Consider the following 23,723-nt stretch of genomic DNA (forward strand, 5'->3'; position numbering starts at 1 on the left):
TAAGTTTACGTGAGAGTTCAGATCGGAGGTTCACAACATAATTCGTTAGAAATAAGAACAAGGAGACTCTGAAAGAGGCACGTGGATAGATGATAAGTGGGTGTAAACCTATTTATAGAGTACTAAAATAAATAACCCGACCCGAGCGAGATCATCTTGCCACGTGATTGAGCGTTCCTACGACGGGACTTACAATTGCACGTAGAGCTACCGGAAGAACGGCGATGTCCAGGTCGTCGGGCTCCTCGTTCCACGGTTCCTCAGCGAGAGCCACTCCGTCGCCGGTGAGAGCGCCGACTCCGGCGACTTCGTCGTTGCAACCACCTACCAGTGGGCTACCCTGCTGCTGCATCATGCTGGGTGGACTGTTGGCTTCGCTCTCCGACTTGACGCTGGGACTCGACAGACTCGGCGTCTTCGGATGGAGGTCCTCGCTTCTGCTGGGACTGTGGCCACCTGCGCCGGCCTCGTCGCTGCCGCCTCCGTCACCGCCGCCCCCGCCGCCGCCCTTGTGCTTCTTGTTCGCGTAGAATTCCGCCCCGTGGACGGTCTTCACGTGTTTCCTCAGGGACGATGGGTCCGTGTACCTCTTGGTGCAGCCGGGAGCTTTGCACACGTACGGTTTCTGCGGGCCGAGGGAGGCATTTTCGTCGTTGCAACAAACGGTGACTTTGATTGAAGCTTTTGCCGAATAATAATTGTGCTTCATTCAATGCGGAAAGAAAGGAACGTTCCCCAGAGTATTGATCGCTGATCGGGAAGGGCAATATCGACGAAACGATGATTGGTTTGGAGCTTTAGGATCAAAATCGCGCTTAATTCGATACGGACAAAGAGACATTCCGAGAGGGTCGGTTTTTGCTTCATGGAATGGAAGGCAATGCTGATTAGACGACGATTAACAAAACCTCCGATTAATAATCATGTTTAATTCGATACGAAGGACACGGGAACGATCACTGGCCCGTGGAACAGGAGGGAATGTCGATCAAACGATGATTGATAAAACTTTCAACTATTAATCATGTTTAATTCAATACGAAAAGAAAGAGACATTCTCCAGAACCGGTTACTGGCCCATGCAACGGAAGGCAATGCCAATCAAACGATGATTAATAAAACTTTCAACTAATAATCACGCTTGGATCGGATCTGGAAGGAAACATTCTCGGACAGAATCGATTCGCTGGCCCGCGAAACGGAAAACGATGCCGATGAAATGACGACTGATAAAGCTTTTGCATAATAATCGTGCTTAATTCGCTGAGAGAAAGAAACACTCTTCGAGAATCGGTCCGTGAAAAGGAAGAGGAAATGTCGATCAAACGACGATTGATAAAGAACTTTCAGCTATAATAATCATGTTTACAGCTTGAAAAAAGTAACATTCTCAGAGAATCAGTTGCTGATCCGTCCAAGTATTATCCAGCATATTCGTACGCGTCTTATCTCACGCCTGATCCAATTAAGGAGGGTTTCTCATTCGCGGGCTCAAAAAATCGATCTTTTTAAATTTTTTATTTGTATTCCTACTTGTGTGTGGAATACCCCTGTGAAAGGATTTTCTGAAATTCATGGTTTTAACGGAGCTACGAGCTGAAATACGTTAGCGCGCACGGCCGTTGTTTAAGTATATCTAAACTTTCGAACGCATTTTTCTCGAAACTATGATTTTCGACCTTACGGAACTGATAACTAAAAAACTAATAGAGATAGCCACTTTTTTTTTGTTCCACTTGTTCCTAATACTTTTGCGCTAGGAATAGACTAAAGATTTTATAACAAAAATTCGATTGTTTATAAGTAAAAGTATACAGAAATTTATTCCGAAAAAACGAATTGCTTTTTGGAATTGACGCCATTTTTATAAATTTCATTCAATTAACTTCGTTCTACTCTATTTCTCTATTCCTAGATATTACTCATCTAGATCTATTACTCATCTAGATAATGAAAATTGGTTGTTCTTTTAATATCAGATAATATTTAGGAGCTGCATCACTTCCGTAGCAAGAGCGTGCTTTTTTGGTGGATCTGATTTCGGGCGCCATTTTCTATAATAAATACGTATATATATATTTTTTTTTAATAAAAACTATATTTCTGCAGTACAACAGTTGTATAAATATATGCAAATACCCGTATCTTTCTATATATAATAGTTTTCTAAAAAGAAATTCACAAATTTGATCATTTTTTCATCCCGCGAATGAGAAACCCCCCTTAAAATGCTCTTCCCTTTATCGTGTTGCAGGCGAAGCGAGACAAAGCTTACCTCGTTGGAGTGCGTCCTGTTCTGATGCTTCGCTCTGTCGCTGGCGTTGCTGAAGGCCTTGCTGCAACCCGGGTACTCGCAAGTATACGGTTTCTCACCGGTGTGGGACCTGAGGTGAGTCTTCAGATTCTCCAGGCGCGAGTAAGCCTTGAAGCAGCCCTCAAACTGCTCCCGAACAAGAGAGAGAAAGAAAGAGAGAGAGAGAGAGAGAGAGAGAGAGAGAGAGAGAGAGAGAGAGAGAGAGAGAGAGAGAGAGAGAGACTGATTAATCGTGCAACACGCGTTGAATCATTCGCATAAGAATCCGCTCGCGGGTCGCGGCTTGAACGAAACGCGCGGCCGTATCTGCACGACGTAATCTGAATGGCGGCGCTTGTGCGATTTTTTTCAAAGTCGCTTCGCTCGCACGCATGTACGTCAGCACGCGACGGACTGTATCGCGCATTAATTAACACGTAGAAAAAGCAGTCGAACGGGAGAAACGAATGGAGTGTGCTTACGGTACACTTGTGAGGTTTTTCCCCGGTGTGCCTTCTCATGTGCACGACCAGCATGTACTGAGCCTTGAAGGGTTTTTCCTCCCTCGAGCATTCCTCCCAACCGCAGACAAAGCTCTTCTTGTTGGCGTGTATGTGATCGTTGTTGATGTGCTTCACAAGATCGTCCTGGTTTGGAGATACGTGGATTAAGAACGAGATGTGGATAAACCGGAGCTTATGTTGTTCGACTCGCGCCTCCCCCCCCCCCCCCGCGCGTTTTCGAGAGATTCCGCGCACGATACTCTCTTCGGGTACATCGCGCTCTTGTACAACATTTCGAAATCTCTCCAACTTTTGGAGAGAAGAAGAAAAAGACACAATATTGTCCTTGGACTTTAACGCCACGTAACGACTGCCACGCTAATTTCCGCCGATTGGTTGAACGCTCGACTCGAGTAGGGTTACAGCAGAAAAATTGTCAATAGACGCAGACATCTTGGGTGAGACTTCGTCGAAAAAGCTCGGCCCGTGCATTGTTGACTAATTTCCTTTCGCTAACATTTCCATAATGATGATAATTTGCGAAAGGATTTTTCCACTCGGTTTTACGAGTTTTACCTACAAACGTGCGGCCGGACATCCTGTACGTTTCGTTCGTACGTTACGCAGTTGATTACATTTTATGCGTAAATCAGCCAGTAAATTAGTGAGTGAAAACGTGTGAGCGATCGTAGAAACGAGAAGGACTCATCTGTAGCACTTGCCTGTGTGGGGAACTCGAGACCACAGTCCCTCCAGTGACAATTCGTCTCGATGAAATCGCCAGGCTCGTCTCGGAGGTCCTCGCTCGGGCTGAGACCTTGAGGATGAGTCGGTGGAGCGGTAGTCGTGGTCGCGTTGGTGGTCGTCGTCGCCGGTTCTCTTTTCACTTTGGTGGAGGCCCGTCTCGAAGAGGTGTCGGCTTCGGCCGTCACCGAGCGGGTCGACGATTCCGACGCTTTCCTACACGATTCCGCGCTCTGTGTGCACATAAAGAACATCTCCAGTGAATACCAGCCTTCACATTCTAAGCGTAATACATTCTTCGTGAGCTGGGCTAACGATTTTGCTTTAGCAGTCAGTTTCTCCAGCAGTGAGACCTCAGAACAAGCGAGCTTGAAGTCTCCAAGGAGTGAACGAGCGGATTTCGTTCCATACGAGCGAATGTACCAATCGGTAGGAAGTGGAATTGACGTTCCGTGACGGTGGAACACGTCGGATTCAATTTTAAATGTCGAGCGCAGATATTTGCTTGATAATGTAGAAGTCACTCTATGCGAGTGGGCGGTCACTCGAAATCAAGTCACCCCGACTGTCGCTTTACCTTTTCAGTGGGCCTTAACTCGGAACGAATGTTTCTTCGTAAGAATAAATAAACCCACTCGCGACTGGAGCAACGTCAACATCGCAAAGTGCCTTCCCGACAGGCGAAGGGAGTTCTCGAGAACTTTGTAGCGGTGGCCGGTGGCTTATTAATTGCAACAATCGTATCGGTTCATCGCGGAATTCTCGATTTCCATCGCGTGACACATGCGATCCCGCAATTATCGCGCAGCGTGCGTACCAATTCGATCGACTGTCGCGGACAGTCGTAAAGTACACACACTATTACTTTCTTTTTCTCTCTCTCTCTCTCTCTCTCTCTCTCTCTCTCTCTCGCTGCGCTTTTATCTGTATCTCCTGACTATCTTCTCTCCCCTCGCGCGATGCCGTGTACTCTGATATAGACATAACTCCAAATACCTGTTCGCGCGCACGTGCACGCAGGTTTCTCCGTGCTGTTGTCGGCGCGTCGCGATTTACCGGCGACGTACAGGTTGACGGGCGATAAGAGCGCGCGCGCGCGGGTTCTCGAGTATCGTTTGATTTACTCCAAACTGGGAGCGGGGAAAGCAGAAACGAGCGAGAGAGAAATGTAGATCGTCGCCGGGTTTTTGCCGCCCGACTGTTTCGAGTCGAAATTTTCGTCCTATGCCCTTTTAACGCCAACTCTCGACACCCTGAAGTCTGCGTCGACCTCTACCGATTTTATTCGAGCCACCGAGTTGTACCGAGAGGACCTCTTGAAAATCTACAAGCAGCAGACCTTGCTTTCCGCCACTTGGAGGCGCTGAGTAAGTAGGCGTTCAATTTCCGTGTGAAGGAGATCTCTGTCGGCCTCCTCTTGAGCCTGCGGACGGTTCAAGTCGAAAATGAGGGATTTCGACTGGAGACAGCACGGCTTCCTCTTCCCCACCCCTACCCTCGCGTTACCATTTGCCCGCGCAACAGATTTGCCCGAGCAGAAATTCCGGTTTCGGCCCGCTTAATTAGCGCGCGGGCTAAAAGTGACGCGCACGAAAGTGCGCGCAGCGCGCGCGTGTACCGTGATAAATTTTGTAATCAACAACGACGTGTCCCCCCGAGTAGAAGCCCCGACGAATAATTCCGCGCCGCGTGCGAACGCGCGCGACAACCTTGACGTCTCGCCGAGAGAAGGAGAATCCCGGGACACTTCTCGCGAACGCGCGCGGCGCGTTACCACGAGACACGAGCACGACGACAAGCGGCGAGAGGCTGAGAGACCGAGAGAGAGAGAAGAGAGAGAAGAGAGAGAGAGAGAGAGAGAGAGAGAGAGAGAAAGAGCGAAATGCAAGTCGATGCAAATCATGCCGGCTGAACTTTACAGTGTGCGGACACACGATCGCAGAGGCGGTGTCGCGGGATAGAAAATGAAAACGCCGCGCGCGCGGAAGCAAATAAATCAGAGCGGCTTGTCGCGACGATGGCGGTGCGCGACGACGACGACGACGACGACGACGACGACGACGAGGAGGAGAGAAGCAAGAGGAGGAGGAGGTCTGGAAGAGCGAAGACGAGGAAGCGATGGCCAGGGTAAAAGAAGGAAGAAGGATCGCCGGTCGTTTGGGTGGCTGAACTGAGGGGGTGCGGGAGGGAGGGAGGAATAAAGACGCGTGGGTGGAAAGAGGAGGGACGGCGGAGGGGGCCCGACGGAATCGGGCGAAATAATGTGCGCGAGATTGCTTGTAACCCGAGGACCCTCTCCCGCGAGAGTAACCCAATCTCTCCCTCCGTGCGCCCCTCATCCCCTTGTCTTCGCCGTCGCAGCGGCGTTACGCCGGTGCGGTTGGACCGAGCGAAGGTGGTGCGTGGAAAAGAAGGACCCTCGCGCGAGGGCTGCGAGAGTCGCGCGAGGCTACGATTATTTATTCTCAGTGAATCGATGACGGGCCACCGGGCGTATATCGTTCTCCCGGCCAGCAATAACGATCAAATGGCAACTGCCGTGCCGCGCGCGCGCGCGCGTGTATCGCGATACAACTCGCCGTCTCGCTGCATCTCTCGGGATAATCGGCCGCGATTGCGAGCCTCGCGTAGCATCGCGTCGCGCGCTGAAACGCGAGGACTTAATCGCGCGAGTGTAGCACGGTTCGCCGTTCGCAACCGCCGGTGTCCAATGGATCGGTCGCGCCATGTTCCGCCGGTCAGCACATGGCGACGTCACAGTTATTACGTAGGAAGGCCAAGTGGAAGAGGAATCAAACGACTCGCGGGAGCTATCAGAGATGAACTGTTTCACCTCCTCTCTTTCAGGCAGCCAGACTCGGAATTTTCGCCCCACTTTCCACGCGAACTGCCTGACATCTCTCTAGAGGTTCTAGAGGGCTGATGGAGACTTAACTTAATAGAAGCTAAAGCCTCCTATTGAGGATTTTTTTAAAAGACAGAGAACGCACAATCTATCGTCTCTAAGAAAATTTTTTTGGCAAAAGTGTAGGTTGAATAAAATCAAATTAGGTTGATACAAGTCTTAGAGTGAGGGATTGGCGTTAAAGGACAATTCCTGCCACTAGTCAATAATGTTCTTGCTGCTGTGACAAACTGTCTTTGTTATCGTGATTCATATTTTAACTGTTTATTGAATCAAGTTCTGCGCTACTCGTTATCGGTTTAAATTCACTTGTGGATGTGGAGACCGAGGAGACCGTCGGAAAACTCAAGGACATGTTGCGCGCTCGTCAAGTCCCCCGTCTTCTCTCCTCTGGTCTTTCTCTCACTTACCTCGCTTTTCGGCGGCACTCCGGCTCCGTGAGGGCCGAGGGTCGCCGACGATGTGGAATGATTCGGCACACCGGGGTACAGTTGCGAGTGCGGCGACAATCCGTGAACGTGCGGCTGGGAATGGGGGTGCGGCGGCGGCGGGGGTACGGGCGACTGCAGGGAGTGCGTGTGAGGTAAGAGTGCCGCCGCGGCTGCGCTCCTCAAAAGTTGGACCTGTAGCTGCTGCAGGTGCGGCGCCATGCCGGGATGCATGCCTAAGGCCGGGCTCATTGCTGCAACGTACGTATCAATTAGCCTCGGAATTTTCGCCGCCCGTTCTCCGCAGGTCTTCGTTCTCGTGCGCGACGCGCCTCTCGTAATCGTAGCGTTTAAAGCGTGAGGAGACTAACTTTAAGACGACGACTCGAACGTGAAAAATAGGCCTACGATTCCGTTTCAGCGTGACTGAATTCCCGTCGAACTGGAAAGAACACGAGCCAAACTTGTAAAAAGTTGTAAAAACGAAAAAGTTCTCGCAGCGGGTTCCTAATCGGTCAATTGTTTTCGGTCTTCTCGAAGATAAAATTCACCATTGAGAAAAAAGAACAACTTAAAAGACGATGTTTCGAAACTTCCATGAAAAACGTCTCACGCGTTTTCCAACTTTAGATCGGCCACATTACATCCGCCGTCTTGAGTTTGGAACTTTATCACTTGGTAGATCCTTTGAGTGCTCAATTCTACGTAGGCAGTCTGAAAAGCTCTCGACCTGACACATACATGGCATTAGAAACTGTCAAACTATAATTGTATTGGAAAGTGGCATCCCTGATATGAACCCATGTAAAATTTTATTCGATCTGTCAAATCATTCGAGTAGTAGCACCAGTTGAAAAAGCTTTGTGCAAGATGGGTGCCGCATTATTCGCTTGACAATTGACCAAAAACGCATTCGAATGCGTATTTCTCAAGCGTGTTTGGCGCGTTTTAAGCAAAATAAAACGGATTTCAAGCGTCGTTTCATAACTGTTGACGAAACTTGGACCCACCACTATACACCAGAGCGAAAAGAAGAACCTTCCGGAATCACACTTTAACGAATTATTGGAAAAACGTTGCAATAAATGTATTGAAGTTTCAGGAGATTGAAAAATAAAACATATTTCACGGCAAAAAAAAATTTTCTTTCATTGTTAGGCCGAGAACTTAACAGACTGCCCTCGTAGAAATACTCAGCTACCAGAGATGTCAAAACGCGGTATCGCGTTTCCGCCAATCAAGACAGAAGTTGACGGACTCGTCGAGGAAAACGATTGAAATGGTCGCACGATGACGCACTGCCGCTAATCGAGACACACTCGCCCCAAGGACGAAATAGCAAATTCGATTGTAGGAACGGAGGATTGTAGGATTCCTCTTAGAGAGAGGGTCCTTTACCAGCCACTTGCATTCAGCTATCTCAACCGAGCCATCCGTCTGGGAGGCTCCGCTGTTCTTCCCAAGCCACGGAAAATTCAGTCACGCTAACGGACCCACGCTGTTTTCCCCCGCGTGCGTGACGTCCCGTGCGCGCGTTCAAAGGGCTACTTGTGTATGCACGAATATTCAGCAGCCGATAAGGATCCTGCGGCTGGCGATCGCGCGGCGCGACGCGGCGCGGCGCGGCGCGGCGCGGCGCGGCGGATAATCGAATAAACATCGAAATCGGACCGCGTGTCCGCTTCCTCCTCGACAGTCCGGGCACGACACGCCGGACTTCCGGCACGTAGGCTGAGCCTGCATTTCAATCGCCAGCCTCTCTGGCGACTGTTACGAAAGCGTAAGGCGCAACCGCGCGTAGGCAGAAGCATTGTGCGCGAGCCTGCGCGCGCGGTGTATGCACGGTAACCCGTAGAGAATCAGCTCGTTTCTTCTCATTGTCAGATGTATCCGGCATCGCGGGAACGTTTTTTCCTGACGCGCCCGTGCTTTATTATTAATGACCTTTGTCAGCCGCGCAAGTCATCTTACGACTCGTTGATATCATTTCCGGAGCACCTCGCGATAGTATGCTCTAGCGAGCTGAGATATATCGTCCCTTCGTACGAATCTCTTCACTTTTAAATAACACGCGAAAGAATCCCCCCCTCCCTCCCCCCCGTTTTTGCCGTTTCGCAATGAAAGTGAGACGCCGGAGAAAGTCGGGAAGAAGCAGCTAAGAAGAGAGAACTAGCGCAAGGTATATAGCGCGCGGGCGGGCCGCAGCGGCCGAAGAGGAAAGCTTCGGGTCGAGTCGAGGCGAGACAAGAACGAAACGGACAGTGGGGAAAGACAGGACAGGACGGACAGGGACAGGTGGGGGTGGCTGGCTGGCTCTTGGTGGCGTACGCGTCCGAGGCAAATTTAACGAGCGACAACATCCTGCGGCTATCCGACGACGGCCGACGCCGACAAACGACCGGCGCGCCACGCCGGCAGAATTTTAATCCGTTAATTACTTCATTTAATCGCAAATTACCGGGCGTTCTGAACTCGTGTGTGAGCAAGGAGAGGTACCCGCCTATATAATGGCTTCATGCGCGCCCGCTGCCTCAATTCGTCGCCTTCGTGTATCGCCTTCGGTCAGCCTTTAATGAGCTCGCGGCGGCCGCGCCGCGAGCTTCTGACATCGCGTGGAATCCTGTCCGCCGTAATTCGCGGCGAATCCTGCGATAACGCGCTCACGCGCTTACGCGCGAGCGTCCTGCGTGGGCAATTGTGGTACTCACCGGCGGAGAGGTGTCCGTAGCTGCCGCTCGCGCTGCTGCTCCGCGAGCCGTTGACGATCGACGTCAGGCTGTTGGGGCTGAAGCGAATCATGTTGTCGATGTCGAACCTGTCCGAGTACGGCGAACTGCTCAGCGCCCTTTTCCGGCTCGCTCGGATCGTCGAGGCTCTCGGGCTGCCTAGTCTCGACGACGCTGAGACTGAAAGTCGAGAGGGAGAAGGCGCGTGCTCGTGAATATTTGCTGATGTTCGGCGCGCTGTACCGAGCGCGGTGGAGCGCGTTTTCATTAAACGGTCGCTTCCTTCCGACGGACGCGGGGTGGCTTTTCTTTTATCCTTTTTGCGGCATTTACCGCTAAGGTGGCAATCAGCTACGTAAGTGGAGGGGTAGCCGCGGCAACGGTGACGGAAGGCGCGCCGAGAAGCTGCAGAAGAGCGCCGACCGGGCGAACGTCGGCCACGCAGCAAGGAGAGGAAGAGATCCCTCCCGGGGGTGAGGGGGAGAGGGTGAGACCGGGGGAGGCCGATCTTGCGGCCTGAGCGTTTTAGCGGCGATTTGCCTGCGACCGCAGCACAACGACGTAATATACAAACCACTTTCTTAAGACCGTGGTGGCGGCTCGCTTGTATGTACCATCGTTGGTTACATGGTGGCGGTTACGCTCTCCCTCGCTCCCTCCCTCTCTCTTTCCTCACCCGACACGACGCCTTTCTCTCTTTTTCTCCTCCTTGGGTTTCTTGCTCTACCTTCACGGGCAATACCCACGGGATTAACCCGCGAGTATTTCCCCTCCCTCTCCTCTCTCTCTCTCTCTCTCTCTCACACACACACTCATTCTCTTCTTTCTTCTCTTTTCTTCATGCACACACACACACACACACACACACATACATATATCCTCTTTCTCTTTCTCTCGTCCCTCCTCCGCTTTCGTACTCCTTTTTCTCCAGCTCGTTCTGTCCACCTTATACCTCTTTCTGTCTCTCTTTCCTCCGCGTCTCCCCCTCGTCTGCCCTTACCCGAGTAGCAACGCGATACACAGAAGACGAGCACGGGAAGAGAGAGCGAGCCTACCCTTCTCCTCGATTTCCACTCGGTTGATCGCTCGTTCGCGCACAACGGGTATAAAGTTACTCGCGGTTGGAGCTCGGCTCTTCTCTTTTTGGCGAGACCCACTCCTCCGCCCGTCGCGCCGAGCCGAGCCGAGCCGAGCCGCGCCGCGCCGCGCCGCACCGCACCGCACCGCGCGTACGGCCCCGCTTTGACTCCTTCATCGGTTATTAATTCGGTCAATGATCAAATTTACAGTGGTCGACCGGCGGCCAGGCGAAAACCAACGACCCGACACCGCCGGCGCCGCCGCCGTGCGGTTTTTCCGCACGATGTGAGACGATCGTGTGTTCAATGAGCGATTCATCGGTTTACGCAGCTCGCTCGCTCTCTCAGCCCACGGCTTTCCGCGGTGTTATATCCGCTAAAGTTGCCGCTTTACCCGCGACGATCGGGCTCCTTCACAAGAAACGTGAAATCGATCGGTAACGGAAATACAGGGAGATTTGCAGGACGAAATACGCGAATCGCTCAGTTTCCTTCGTGATCGCTCGCCTTCGTCAGCGAGGACCAACGACTGGTGCTACCGCGTCGCGTCGCGTCGCGTCGCGTCGCGTCGTGCAATCCTCGCTGAATTTTAATGAATATGCGAGCGGACCCTCGTTCGACGGGCCCCACTCGCCCAGTGCGCGAACAGAAATCGGGGCCCCTGCGAGATCCATCCGAGACTCTGTGGCTCGCAACACGCCCGATAAGTCCCGGCTCTCTGCTCTTCGCTCCCTCGCGTGCGCGGCTCGAACATGGGATTGAGACATGTAAATTGGTGCAATCGTCCACTCCGATCGGCGTGGCTACTTCAATGCTACTACGCGGAGCATGCCGAGGCGCTACAGCGCTTTTCAAGCAGCGTTGCTCGCCGGAGCGCTTCGGCGCCTCGGAGACTAATCGTTTGGACTCGAGCGATTTTCGAGCGCGTCCGTGAATATTTTTAGGTGACCCGAGGTTTCTCGCAGCGAGAACCAGTCGTCTTATTTCGCCGGTGGCTCGCGTGAGAATGGATCTTCGATCCATTTGCTGGGCTCGTCGATTTCAAGATAGTTTCGAGGGAAAACTTTGGTATTCGATATCTTCGTTACATCTTTCGCTAATTACGTTGTCACGATTACTGAACAAACCACCTGTCACACACACACACACACACACACACACACATCCACAACGATCGCGTGTCCAAATCTGGAGAGAAAGAAAGATAGAGCATAATTGATTGGAAGTTTGACTGAAAAAGATTCCTTTTAAGCGCAACTAAGACAAAAAATTAGATTACTACAAAATGCTCAAAAAGCAGTATTGTGTAAAGTTAATGATGTGTACGAAGTATGAGACTGAGATAATCCATCGAGTTGAAGCGAGATACTGAAGACATACTGAAGAGACAAACGGATTGAACCGAGCGGAGTCATGATCCAAGGAGACCACGAGCAGGCCACAATAGCGCGCTCTTTCCTCCAGTAGGAAGTTACAAAAGGCTGCTTGAAATTCTCCTCAAGTTGGCGCATTGCGTAATCTTAGGACGTAGCCCATTCCGCAATCCGCTCGCGCAACACATCTTGAGGAACGTTCCAACACTTCTGCGCGGCTAGCTGGTACTTCCAACAAGTCGAATCCGACGACCGGGGGCTGGGGACGGGGGAAACGAACGAGGGCGGGAGAGGAGATGTGAGACAACCTGTAGGGTAGGGGCGTTAAGGTGTTAATGAGGTCGTGTCGCTCCGAGTCGATTCAATTATGCGGCGGTGGCGGCTAACGAGGCCCCCCCGTTTACCCTTTCGGTCGTCTTTTAGCCTCTCGGCCTTCCAACCGGTCGATCTCCTACCTGCCGGTAGTGCCACTACGGCTACGGCTAGCTTGGCACACATAACTCAGCCGCGCACGTACGCGGCCGCGCGGACTGCGGGACGTTAATAGAGGAATACATGCACGCCCGTGTGTGATCGAGAACGGCCACTTACCATCGATGGGGAACGGGAACTCGGACGACGCTAGGGTGCTGGCAGGGCCTGCCGCGTGCAGGATGTACTCGGGCCCCAAACCACCCAGTCCTGAAATTATGCGGAGGCGCTCGGTTAGCGTCATACTTTGTTTCTTTCTTCCTTCGTTCATTCGTTCGTTCGTTCGTTCGTTTAATCGATCGATCGGTCGATCGATCGATCGATCGATCGATCGAGGAGCCGATTTGACGGACAGATACCGTTCCACTCGAGAGGCAAGTGGAGCGTGTTGCCAGCGCGACGCAGATCACGCGCGACGGATCGAATTCAACGAGCTCTTGTACTTGCGTCGGAGGAGGGAGGGAGGGAGGGAGGGGGGGGGATAGAGCGAGCGAGAAAGAGACTTCCGGCGGAAATGCGGGGCCGCCTTTTACGGCCGCTTCGGCCGCTCGACAGGCTCGACAGGCTCGAGGAAGAGGCGGGGGAGGGAGGCGGAACGCGGGACACGCGTCTTTCCAGCGCACTTCTATATTTGCGTTCTGCCCTGATAGTTACCGTGTAACGAGGCGTTGGGACTGTGCGTGGAGGCCTGGAGCTGATGGTAAATGTGGTCCATGTAGTTGATCCGATAGGCGGGATGCAGGGCCGTATGCTCCGAGAGGGGATGACTTCTGCGCAGGAAGTCTCCGCCGGAAGTCCCGTTGCCGGCGGCACCACTCCCTCCGCCGCCGCTGCCACCCCCACCGCCGCCGCCGCCGCCGCCGCCGCCGCTGCCGCCGCTGCCTCCGCCGCCGCCACCGCCGCCACCGCTGCCGTTACCAACCGCTCCGATCGCGGTCGTGCTGCCGGATAATCTGAAAAGCGCAGAGGAGAAACGGTGAGTGATCGGAGGATTCCTTTGAAGGTGCGACAAGTGACATCTCGCTCAATTATCCCCGATGATATCAGCTAAGATATCAGATAATGATCGCTATTAATTCTCGCTAATAATCGCTATTAACTCTGATATAATTAATCTTCACATTCTCTGTTGGTTAGCTCTAATATAGTGTCTGTTAATTATCTGTTAGAACAGTGTCTATTACGCGGTGGATACGGGTGGCAATAATCTGCTCGTAATGAGGAAGTACGAGCTGTTGAGCGATAACGCGAAAGATAACGCGCCGACAGAGCCGCGGCGACAGTCACGGCGAAAACCACGCTCGAGCAACCCTCCCCTCGTCGTCGTCGTCATCGTCGTAACATGGGTCCCATTAACGAAACGTATTTCTGGTAAGACGTTTATGATTTACAACGAAGAGAGGGCTACGAAGAAAAGCATTCTCGTTTGACGGATGAAATTACGACACGCTTCGTGTGCGCGACAAATGGCGCGTGTCTCTTCGTCAAAGCTCCTATTCGCGTCGCTTCTTGACGCGGACAGGTGTCTCCCATCAATGGCGCGGTCGTATGATCAAAGTGTAACTTCGTACGCTGGATAGGATAATCGCGTTTTTGTTTGTCGTCCCCTACCGACGTCACAATGCGCGCACTCGTTCCTTCGGGGAAAAGAACTCCGGCGGAGGAGAGGAGAAAGGCGAACGGCGCCGAGAAAGAGAGAGAGAGAGAGAGAGAGGAGCGGTACGTCTCTCGTTTTGAATGATGGCAATTCGCCACGCTCGGAACATCTAGAAACGATGCGTGTCCGGTGTCTTCAAAGATGTCCTCTTCCCTGGTCGTTTAACTTCTTCCGTCGGACTCCGTTAAGGGGACGCCATACTTGAAAACTCTCCCGACAAAACACTGGCTGTTCCCTGCAAAGTCCGTTTATGTTGCGTCACAATGCCCTTGCACCGTGAAGATACCCGTGGAAATGAATTGGAGCATCGCTCGATACGTGACGAAGGACGACTTCAAGTTTGGAGATTTTGAGGAGCAATACAACGTTTAAATTTTAGGAGCTTTTTAGGAGTGTACAAGAAATGCGAAAAGTGTAGCACGATCGATGACGTGGAGCATCACACCTCCGTGTTTTCCGGCACTTTTAGAGTTCGTCATCCACTTTGACGTCCCCTTAGGGGGTGTTCCACGCGCGGCCGAGTTTGCGTCGCTCCCAGAGCCTCTTCCACAGAGGCTCATCTCGCACATCTCGTTTGCGCCGAACATTGCGATTTTAATGAAAATGACGCGCGCGGATCGGCGCTCATTTGGCTATGCGAAGAGCGGCGTTAAAACACAGCGTGCTTACTTGCATTCCCTGAAGCATCACTGCCGGCTCTTCTCGCGAGGCTAATGAAAACACGCCGCCGCGCGCGTTGACGCACGGAGGATTCACGATCGGCGTCAGGTGGTTCGAGAGATCTTTATTGGGCCCCAGGATCGTCGCTTGCGTCGCCGCGCGCTACCGTGCTCGAGACGACCGAAGGTCGAACGTTTACTCGTCGCGAGGTCGCGAAGTGATGGAATTTCCGTCGCCGATCGAGCCTCACGCGCCCCGGCGCCGAAGCAGAACGGAATAGAGAGCGCCGATCTCGCGCGGGACGATTGTGGACGGGAGTGTTTAATTAACCGACATTGATTAAGGCGCGTCGCGAATGACAAAGCAAACAGCAGGCTAGCGCGGATGCGCCGCGGAGACCGAGAGGGACGATTGGCACGTGTCGCGAGGAGTTTTAAGGCGGATTACGATGTTTGAGCCGGTCGCTGTCTAAATATTGGCTCCGCGCTTCCACGAGTTTGCTGAGTAAAGACAACCGGGTCGGCTGTTTGACTTTGCTCAGTGTCCACGGATTTTGATTACTGCCTGTTGGCCGGTTACGACCGCTTGCACGCTCCTATAAGCCATGTTAAAGCGTTTGTCGCGATGCTCGCTGACAGGTCGACGGATCTCTCAATTCCGCATCGTTGTCGCACACCTCCGTTGTTCGCCAGACGAGCCAGACGCAAAAAGTCTGTCGCATGAACGTTGTCGGTTTAACGCAGCAGAGGACGCGCGATCCGCTGCGCATTTCTTCTCTGGAGACACACGGTTTTATCTCCGATGAAGAATATGCTCTTATTGCAACGTTTTTAAATATGTTCACATCATAATTTATCGCACTTGTAAATTTCAGAAAAGCTCATTATCACACATCACTCGAAAGGAGAATTTATTCTCTCCTCAGGAATATAACAAAATTTGCACTTTCTGTAGTGGAAAGGAGAGAGAGAGAGAGAGAGAGAGGGGGGGGGGCAAAACAAATTTTTGTTTCAATTTAACATCCTCGTATATTAATGTAATATTCTTGATTAAGGTTGTTAGGATTCAGACCATATTTGATCTCGATGATGAATTTTTGTGATAGACTCGCGTATATGCAACCTTATAAAGTACTTGAAGTAAGTAACATTTACTTGATAACAGCATGCATTTTTCTGCGAGCGCTGAAGAAGTTAAACGACACAGGAGCACAAAACGACTCCCGCCGCGAAAGTGCGAAATCCTCCGCCAGCCGTTTTATACGATTCCGATCGAGCCGAATAATCACCTCCATCAGCGTCGCATAATCGCGCCTTTTCAGCACGCGCGCGCGACGACGACGACCACGTCGACGACGACGACGACGACGACGCCGAGGCAAAAATTAGGACGCTTTGACAGGCTGCTTAGTAGCTGGTCCCGTAAAAAAAGCCGGCTGAGAGAATCGGGAGGGACCGGGGACACCGTTACAATGAAAACATCGCCGACTCCGTCGGCTTCGAAGGCATGCTTGTGTCCTTCGTTTTTTCTTTTCGCACCGGGAGAGAAATGGCCGAAAAAGAGACGGAGCTCGAGAACTCTCTCGGTCGTGACAGGGAGGAGGAGAGGACGGAAGAGAGAGAGAGAGAGAGAGAGAGAGAGAGAGAGAGAGAGAGAGAGAGAGAGAGAGAGAGAGAGAGAGAGAGAGAGAAGGAGAGGACAAGCTGCGTCTATTTCCAATCCTGCTGACTGCCAGATGACTCGAGGTATGGTTCTGCCTCTGGCTGCTGTCCTTCCTTCCTTTTCTACTGTTTTCCTCCTCCTCCCTTCGCAGCCTCTGCTTTAAGCGTCTGTCGTACGTTGCGACTTTTTCAGCTCGAGAACTGAAAAACGACGTCGTCTTGCGTTCGAGGGCGCGGGGGCAGGAGTGCGGGGGTGAATAACTTTCCGCTTGAAGCGTCGATTATTTCTGCCATCGGCATTTACACGATTCAAGGCAGAGTGCGCGTTTCCACGGTCGACCCGACATGGAAAACACATCTGGTACGAGAGGAGCTTTACTCTTTCCTTCCTCCCTTTTCGCGCCTCCTCGTCATCCCCTTCGCTCACATTCTTCTTTGTCTCTGTCTGTCCGATCCTCGAAATTCAGGCTCTCTGTCGCACGCGCACACGCCGCCCGTCCCAGTCCTTCTTTCGCTCGTTACGAGCAGCAGCAGCAGCAGCCTCCCGTCCCTCTCCGGAGCAGCCCCCACCAGCAGATAAAACTCGAGTCGTTAACTCGACACGCCGGAAACCGACGCATCTATCTTTATCTACGAGCAGTCCGCCTCTCTCACGGGGGAGAAGCCAGGAGTCTTCTTGAAATTCTTACACGACCGCCGCTACGACGACTCGCTCGACTGTACCCTTGGCGACCGCGCTCGACGATGCCGAGTCTCAATTATTTCCGATCGGGGATCGCTCTCAGGAATTGTCCCTGTCGACATGCGGGCTCTCTCGAAGCGATGCGCGATTCGCCGCGGATTTTCCGTGGAACACGCGCGAGAATTCCTTTGCCGAAATTCCACCGGCGATAATTCAGCGATCGTCGGCAGACTCGCGACGTCTCGGTCGGTTTAATCTCGGCCGGTAGAAGCAGCAGCAGGAGAAGGGTGAGGAGGAGGAGGAGGAGGAGGCGGAGGCGGAGGCGAAGAGACGACGAAACCGGGTGAAGAATTAAGGTTCGCAAGCTCATTAACGTGACTCGTGGTAATGAGGCGAGCTAAGCGGTGCCCGGGAACATCTGCCCGGTTTCCCCGTTGCCTCGTAACTCGAAAAAGAAAGATGGAGACCTCGACGACGAAAAGAAGCTCGTGTGGGTACGACGAGGAGGAGGAGGAGGAGGTGGGCGAGAGAGCGGCGGGAGGCGAAGGGACGCGCGGCTTAAGCACGCGAGCCGAAAGCCGATCAACGAAAGCGACGTGGAAAGGCGAGAGATTTCGTCCCCGCCAAATTTTATCCCGCTCCACGTCGGATATGCGAGTCGACGTAAGATGACTCTGTATAATTTGCCGAACAGTAATCCCGTGACTCGTCACAAGCGAGAGCGCGCTAATGAGAGAATCGGTGTCGATCCCTAACAATTCTGGCTGGGTTTCGTCTAGGCTCTACTAATACACCATTTTGCGTGGATGATGGGCGAGATGATGATTCGATTTTCAGAAAATCGATCTTTCCCTCCGAAAGTCGGCTTTTGAGGCCGTAGTTTTCGTAGTTCGATTTTTCTACAAGTCGATTCTTCCGAACTCATTCAGCCCACTTGAATTCTTCGTCAAACGTGAAACAACAATACATTAACGGAGATCGAAAGTCGACTTTTACACAAATCGAACAGAAGAAAATCAGCTTTCTGAATTTTGCGCGCACCATCGATCGCGCGGGAGTCGTTCGATCGTCTTTCTCCCGCGTTACTCGCAAAATCACGCGCGAGTTCGACTCGCGCGAGGGGTTGAAGCAGTTTACGATGTTTCTGCGGGGTCTCGCTTCATGATATTCATCGCCAGGCCTTACCGGTGACGACGTGTGGCGACGATGAGGGCAGGGAAGGAAACCATATGGCACGGACGTTGCATATGACAGTGCGTGGCACGCGCTTCAAACGCGATCAGAAGGGGCGGCAAAGGAAGAAGACGAAGCGACTGGAGGAAAGCGATGGCGAGGTGTAGATGTTTTCCCGATGTTGATTTCTCTCCATTTTTTCGGGGTGGAATCTCCATGAGAACGTGAGTGGCAATATCTTCGCTTGTGCGAATGTTTCAAGCGACGATCGGGACGGGAATTTGTCGAAACTCTTCGATTTCGAGCGAAAGAATTCAGACTGGAGAATTCACAGAGTATGAGCGAGAGGTCGCTCAACTTCCCGAGACTTTCGGCCGTCACTTCGCTCCTTGAGTGGAATTTAACTCGTGATGAATTTTTTGCCACGAGCACGAATGTCCCGACAGGATCAGAGTGGATTTGTTCAAACGACGCTGAAGCACGTTGGATTCACATTTGAATTTTGACTGAGAACATTCACCGGGCGATTCAGGAGAAATCTGTATGAGTGACAGAGGACCGTTGAAATTCGAGTGACTGCTTTTCAAGTGAAATTTCACTCCGAGGCTCTTAAGTGGAGTAATCTTCTCGTAACACTTTTCTAAAAAATATTTTCTTACAAAGGGAATATTCTCCCAAGGATTCATCGTCGGCAATGCATCTACGCTTCGACCGCTGCGCCGGCCAATGAAAGAATCGATCGTTTTCCAAAGGCCCTTCTTGCCTCCGTCCAATCACATTAGTGACCACGACGAAACGAACAGTACGTCGTCTTCCTCTCCTTTCTGCGCGGGATTTCTACGGCAGCACGTATAACCCAGCCATTGACGTCGGCCGCGCCGGGCTCGGCGATTTTTCGCAAGTCCGCGCGCGCGCTCCTCGCACCCGGTGATCTATGGTCGCGCGATCCTGGCCCGCTGCCAGAATCGCGTTCCGTCGGCGGGTCGAGCCGAGTGCCGACGACTGCGGCAGACTGCCACGGTGAACTTCTTAAGTTCGTACCGCGAAAAGTCGTGAAACGCGCGTCGCGGGCGCGCTAGCTGGAATTATTTTCGATGGACACGCGAAGATATAGTCTCGCGCGCGCGTCTGGCGCTTTCGGGGGCGTAGTAGCGCGCGGTGGTCGTAGTTAAGTCGTATAATCTTATATTTAGCGCGTCTCCCCTCCTCCTGCCCCTCTCTCGGACCCTTTTTCACGAGAGAGTCGTTCGTCCTTATACGAGTTCGGCCGTGCCGAGCCGGGCCGAGAGCCGGCCGCGCGGTGTACAATTACACAATCGCGTGAAATTCTAACGACGGTCCCCCTCTGCCTCTCGCGTGCCCTCCTGCCCATGATTCTCCACGCATGATTTCGCAACACACGCGCCTGTCCGCGCGAGCAAAATGACGCGATCGATACAACGACGCGCGGCTCCGTGAGCGAGCGCCAAAACGACGGACAAGGCCGCGGAAACATCGCGAAGCGCGCCGTACGGGGAAACTCGATTGCAATCAGGCGGAGCCTCGTTAATCAAGGTATTTACACGCGAGATCGGTCGCCGGCCGTATCGATATGCGAACCGTCGTCGCGGATCGATCGGGGAGAGCCGCGCCTTCGTTGAAAATCCGGCCCCTAACGGCGCCTGTATGCTCGCTCGCTCGCTCGCTCGCTCGCGACGTTATTTATAGGCCATTCGAACGCGCCGGGTAGCGCGCGCGCGCGCGCGCGCGCGTGCGTCTCTCGCGCGCGTACGTGCGTTTAATTCATTTAAGCCGGACATTCCGTCCTCGGATACTTTGCGGGAGGACAGGCCGCGCGCCGGTAAAGTCGTAAGTTACGCGCAAATTAGCGAGCCGCGCGCGATTAGCACGTCGTTGGAGCTCCTCCTGAGAGATTCGGCTATCCCCCGAAAGTCTAAACTTTGTCTTGTTTTCTTTTCTGCACCCCCCTCCCCTCCCCTCCCCCGCCCTCCTTCGATGTTTCCTGACGCGGCGTTCGCGTGCGCGCATCGACGACGCTTTTCAGCGGAAAATCGCGCTGTCCGCAGATCGTCGTTATCGAGCACGCAAGCCCGACGATCAGCGCACTCGGCGCGGCGCGGCGGGGTGAGTTTTTGCTCGCGTGCAAACGAGACGGCAGCGCACGCGTTCCAACGCGAGCGTATATCGGGTTTATTTAAGTATCACCGAAGGGGCCGAAAAATGCGCGTGCCGCTTCTCTCTCTCTCTCTCTCTCTCTCTCTCTCTCTCTCTCTCTCTCTCTCTCTCGTCCGGTTAGCCTTCTGGCTGCGCGACGCTTGAGCGCGCGATCCGCGCGATCGCCTCGCGTTTGCGTCAACGAGCGAGTACGGCGGCGCTTGTTACGGAAAATCGCGTGCTTCGTAGATCGTCGTCATCGAGTGTGCGCAAGTGACAAATAGCGTGAGGCAAATCAAGCGAGTCGGACGACTGCGTGGGTTTTTGCTCGCGTTCAACCAAGTGGACAGCGGTGCTGGCTTGTGCCCCCCTTGGGATGAAACTTCCACTGATAACGAGGGAGAGCGGCGGTATTTTCACTCGAGGCGGCGGCGCTGGGAATATTATAACGCTATTCAAAATCGCGAGAGGGCGAACGTCCCATTCAGAGGGGACTCGATTGAAAAGATTTTCATCGATTCTCTGGAGAATTTGTTCCAATAACTAGACTCGTCCTTTTCGATTTCGGACAAAGCTCTCGACGAGACTCGAGGGCGGAGAAATTTACTCTTTATGCCAGGGAAAAGTCATGGAAATTCGAGTTAAAGTTCCCCGAGTGGGAATCCTTAACTCAGAATTAACGCATATCCGTAGAAATAAATATCCCAGCCGGTCAGAACGGATCAGTCCCGCTGACCGTCTCAGATTCACTCTCCAATTTCGAACAAGAGTGTTCACTTGACCCGGACACCTGGACAAGACGGAGAAATTCGCTCAATCTGAGCGATCGAGCGAATGCATCGCGCGAGAGATCGCGCCTTCAAACAGCAGTTTCTCCCATTTACTCGCCGTCAGCAGCTTCCCCGCGAGTGTCGTGTCCAGCGGCTCCGTCGCCCGGGCGCATAGCCGAGCGACGTTAATGCGCTTTTTGTGTTTCTGCGAAATAAATTTATCTCTCCACCCGCTAGATTTATCACGGCTCCCGCGACCGGTCTCTCTTTCTCTCTCTCTCTCTCTCTCTCTCTCTCTCTCTCTCTCTCTCTCTCTCTCTCTCTCTCTCTCTCTCTCTCTCTCCGCCGCCGGCTCGAGCTGCTGCAGCGCCTCCTCCGCGATCGCGAATCAAGCGCAAAATGGTGCCGAGCGGTGGTCGTCACCTCGCGCGCGCAGGATAATCCTGCGAGCGCACCGAGGAGGATGCGACAAAACGGCGGCGATAGCAGGTGACGAAAGTCGGATTAAAAGAAGCGTTGGCGAGCTCGTCGAAACAACGGCGAACGGAGTCGGCTAACCGGCGGCGTCGGGCTCAGTTTCGAGACGCGCGGAATCAGGACCCGACTGTGCACAAGGATACACGTCCCTTCTCGTAGGCTCGCGTAGGCGAACGTGCGACGCTTACCGACAATCGTCGCTTTCGGGTTCCGGTGGATGCGACGCGGTCTCTCGGTAAAAAGCACACCCGCCGCCCCCTCTTCGTACGCCCCTTACCTTTTCAGGTTTCGGTTAAAATCGACATGCGAGGCAGGCAGGCAAGAGCCGCGACAGGCCGCGCCGACAGGACGCGCAGGCAACAGGCGCCACTAACGAAGTAATTCGTGCGCAAAAATGTTACGCGACGTGCAACTTGAATTATTCATCGCCGGCGGGGTCTCGCGAGCGGCGCGGCCGCTGGAGGATCGCCCTGCACCCCCGGTTTTGCGAAAGGAATGCCATCGCGGTCGTGCGATCGACATTTCCCCGGTGGAATCTCGCAGCGCGCGTGCCTCAGCGACGATTCTGACGAGCGATTTCTCAAGTGCCACGCAAGTTTGGCACTTGCGCGAACGAACTTTCTAAGTGTCTCTCGGAGTGCGGTCGGACTCGCAAGGAGTGAAAATTCGCTCGTTTCGAAGCGATGGGATATTATCGCCGCTGTGAACGAGGATGTTACTTGGAATCGCGCAGCAGTTTCGCTCAAGGCTGAAGTGAATTTTTCACGCGCAAGAGCGAGTGTTTCGGATTTGTTGCAGCGAAGGTGCAGCACGTCGGGTTCACTTTTCAATTATGAACGCGGAGGTATCCGCTGGACGATTCGGAGCGGAGAATTCACTCTGCGTGAACAAAAGTTCGCTCGGATTCAAATTACTCGGCTCTCATTCCGCTTTGAGACTCGGACTTAATTCGGGGTAAATTGTTTATCCGTAGAAATCAACGTTCCACTTGATCAGTGCGAATTTGTTCCGGATAAACGGCGAGAAACACGTCAGATTCACTTTTCGATTTTGAATGGAGATATTCGCTCGAGACGATTCAGAGCGGAGAGCGCAGTCTGCACGAACAGAAGGTCGGTCGTATTCAGATTTTTCGGCTCTCACTTTAATTTTGAAATGGAATTCAGTTCAGAATAGAAGCTGTTTTTTGCGTAGGCAGGAGGAATCGATCCGTGTTTTAAGCGAGGATATTCGCTTCTCGACAATTCACAGCCACTCGATCAATTTCCAAACCGTCCAATCGTCTACGAGTGAAAAGTCGCGTCGGTACTCGAATGATGACTTGTCTGTCACTCAGTTTTCGCTCGCAGAGATTTAGAGAGTAATGTCGAGACGAGATTGAGTCCCACTGATGCCAGAGTCTGTCTCTCATTCTCCGTTGCCGACGCCGACGGCGTGCATTTCATTCGAGTAGCCGCGGCAGTTGCGTAAATTCTAAGTGGCTGGCACGCGTTCACCAGTTGAAACACAAGCGACACAATAGCCGTTTGCAGCGCGACGTTTCCGGAAAATACGCGACGTACCTCTCGCCATGCGCCGCGCCGCGTGGGAAGCATTCATCGCAGGGAGGAAAGATCGGCATCCAGAGGGCCGTGCAGGTAGGCGAGAGACGAATATGGTGGGTACACGGCCAAGGGCCGTGACTAATGACTCTATTGACGGGCCGGGAGTAGTCGAAGGACGCTTATCGACACGAAGAGAAACCGTCGGCACATCCTCGTGCCCGCACCACGAGCGCGTTCCTTTCTTTCTCTCGTGTTTGGTAACACGAGAGAAGTTCCGTGAAATACTACGAAAAATGAGTCCGTTATATCGCGGCCGTCTGTCTGTTATACAGGGTGTCTGGACTCGAATGTCGCGACGCTCTCGTGCGCAGGTAGAACCCGTCAGACTGAACGGAAAATTCCTCTCTATCGTTTTTCTGCGCA

General features: G+C 52.9%; 1 protein-coding gene across 1 annotated transcript in view; it reads right to left on the bottom strand.

The window, feature by feature from the left end:
- ci (transcriptional activator cubitus interruptus) overlaps positions 1–23,723 on the bottom strand; it is a 105,105-nt gene that overhangs the window by 4,828 nt on the left and 76,554 nt on the right. The window contains exons 2-9 of the mRNA XM_025297387.1: positions 13,177–13,475; positions 12,643–12,732; positions 9,582–9,779; positions 6,856–7,127; positions 3,519–3,773; positions 2,776–2,940; positions 2,276–2,440; positions 194–625 (exon numbers count right to left, since the gene is read on the bottom strand). Coding sequence (XP_025153172.1) covers positions 194–625; positions 2,276–2,440; positions 2,776–2,940; positions 3,519–3,773; positions 6,856–7,127; positions 9,582–9,779; positions 12,643–12,732; positions 13,177–13,475 — 1,876 coding nt within the window. The remainder of the gene's footprint in view (positions 1–193; positions 626–2,275; positions 2,441–2,775; positions 2,941–3,518; positions 3,774–6,855; positions 7,128–9,581; positions 9,780–12,642; positions 12,733–13,176; positions 13,476–23,723) is intronic.

The sequence above is a fragment of the Harpegnathos saltator genome, unplaced genomic scaffold, assembly GCF_003227715.2.
Source record: "Harpegnathos saltator strain DR-91 unplaced genomic scaffold, Hsal_v8.6 scaffold175, whole genome shotgun sequence".
Classification (NCBI taxonomy): domain Eukaryota; kingdom Metazoa; phylum Arthropoda; class Insecta; order Hymenoptera; family Formicidae; genus Harpegnathos; species Harpegnathos saltator.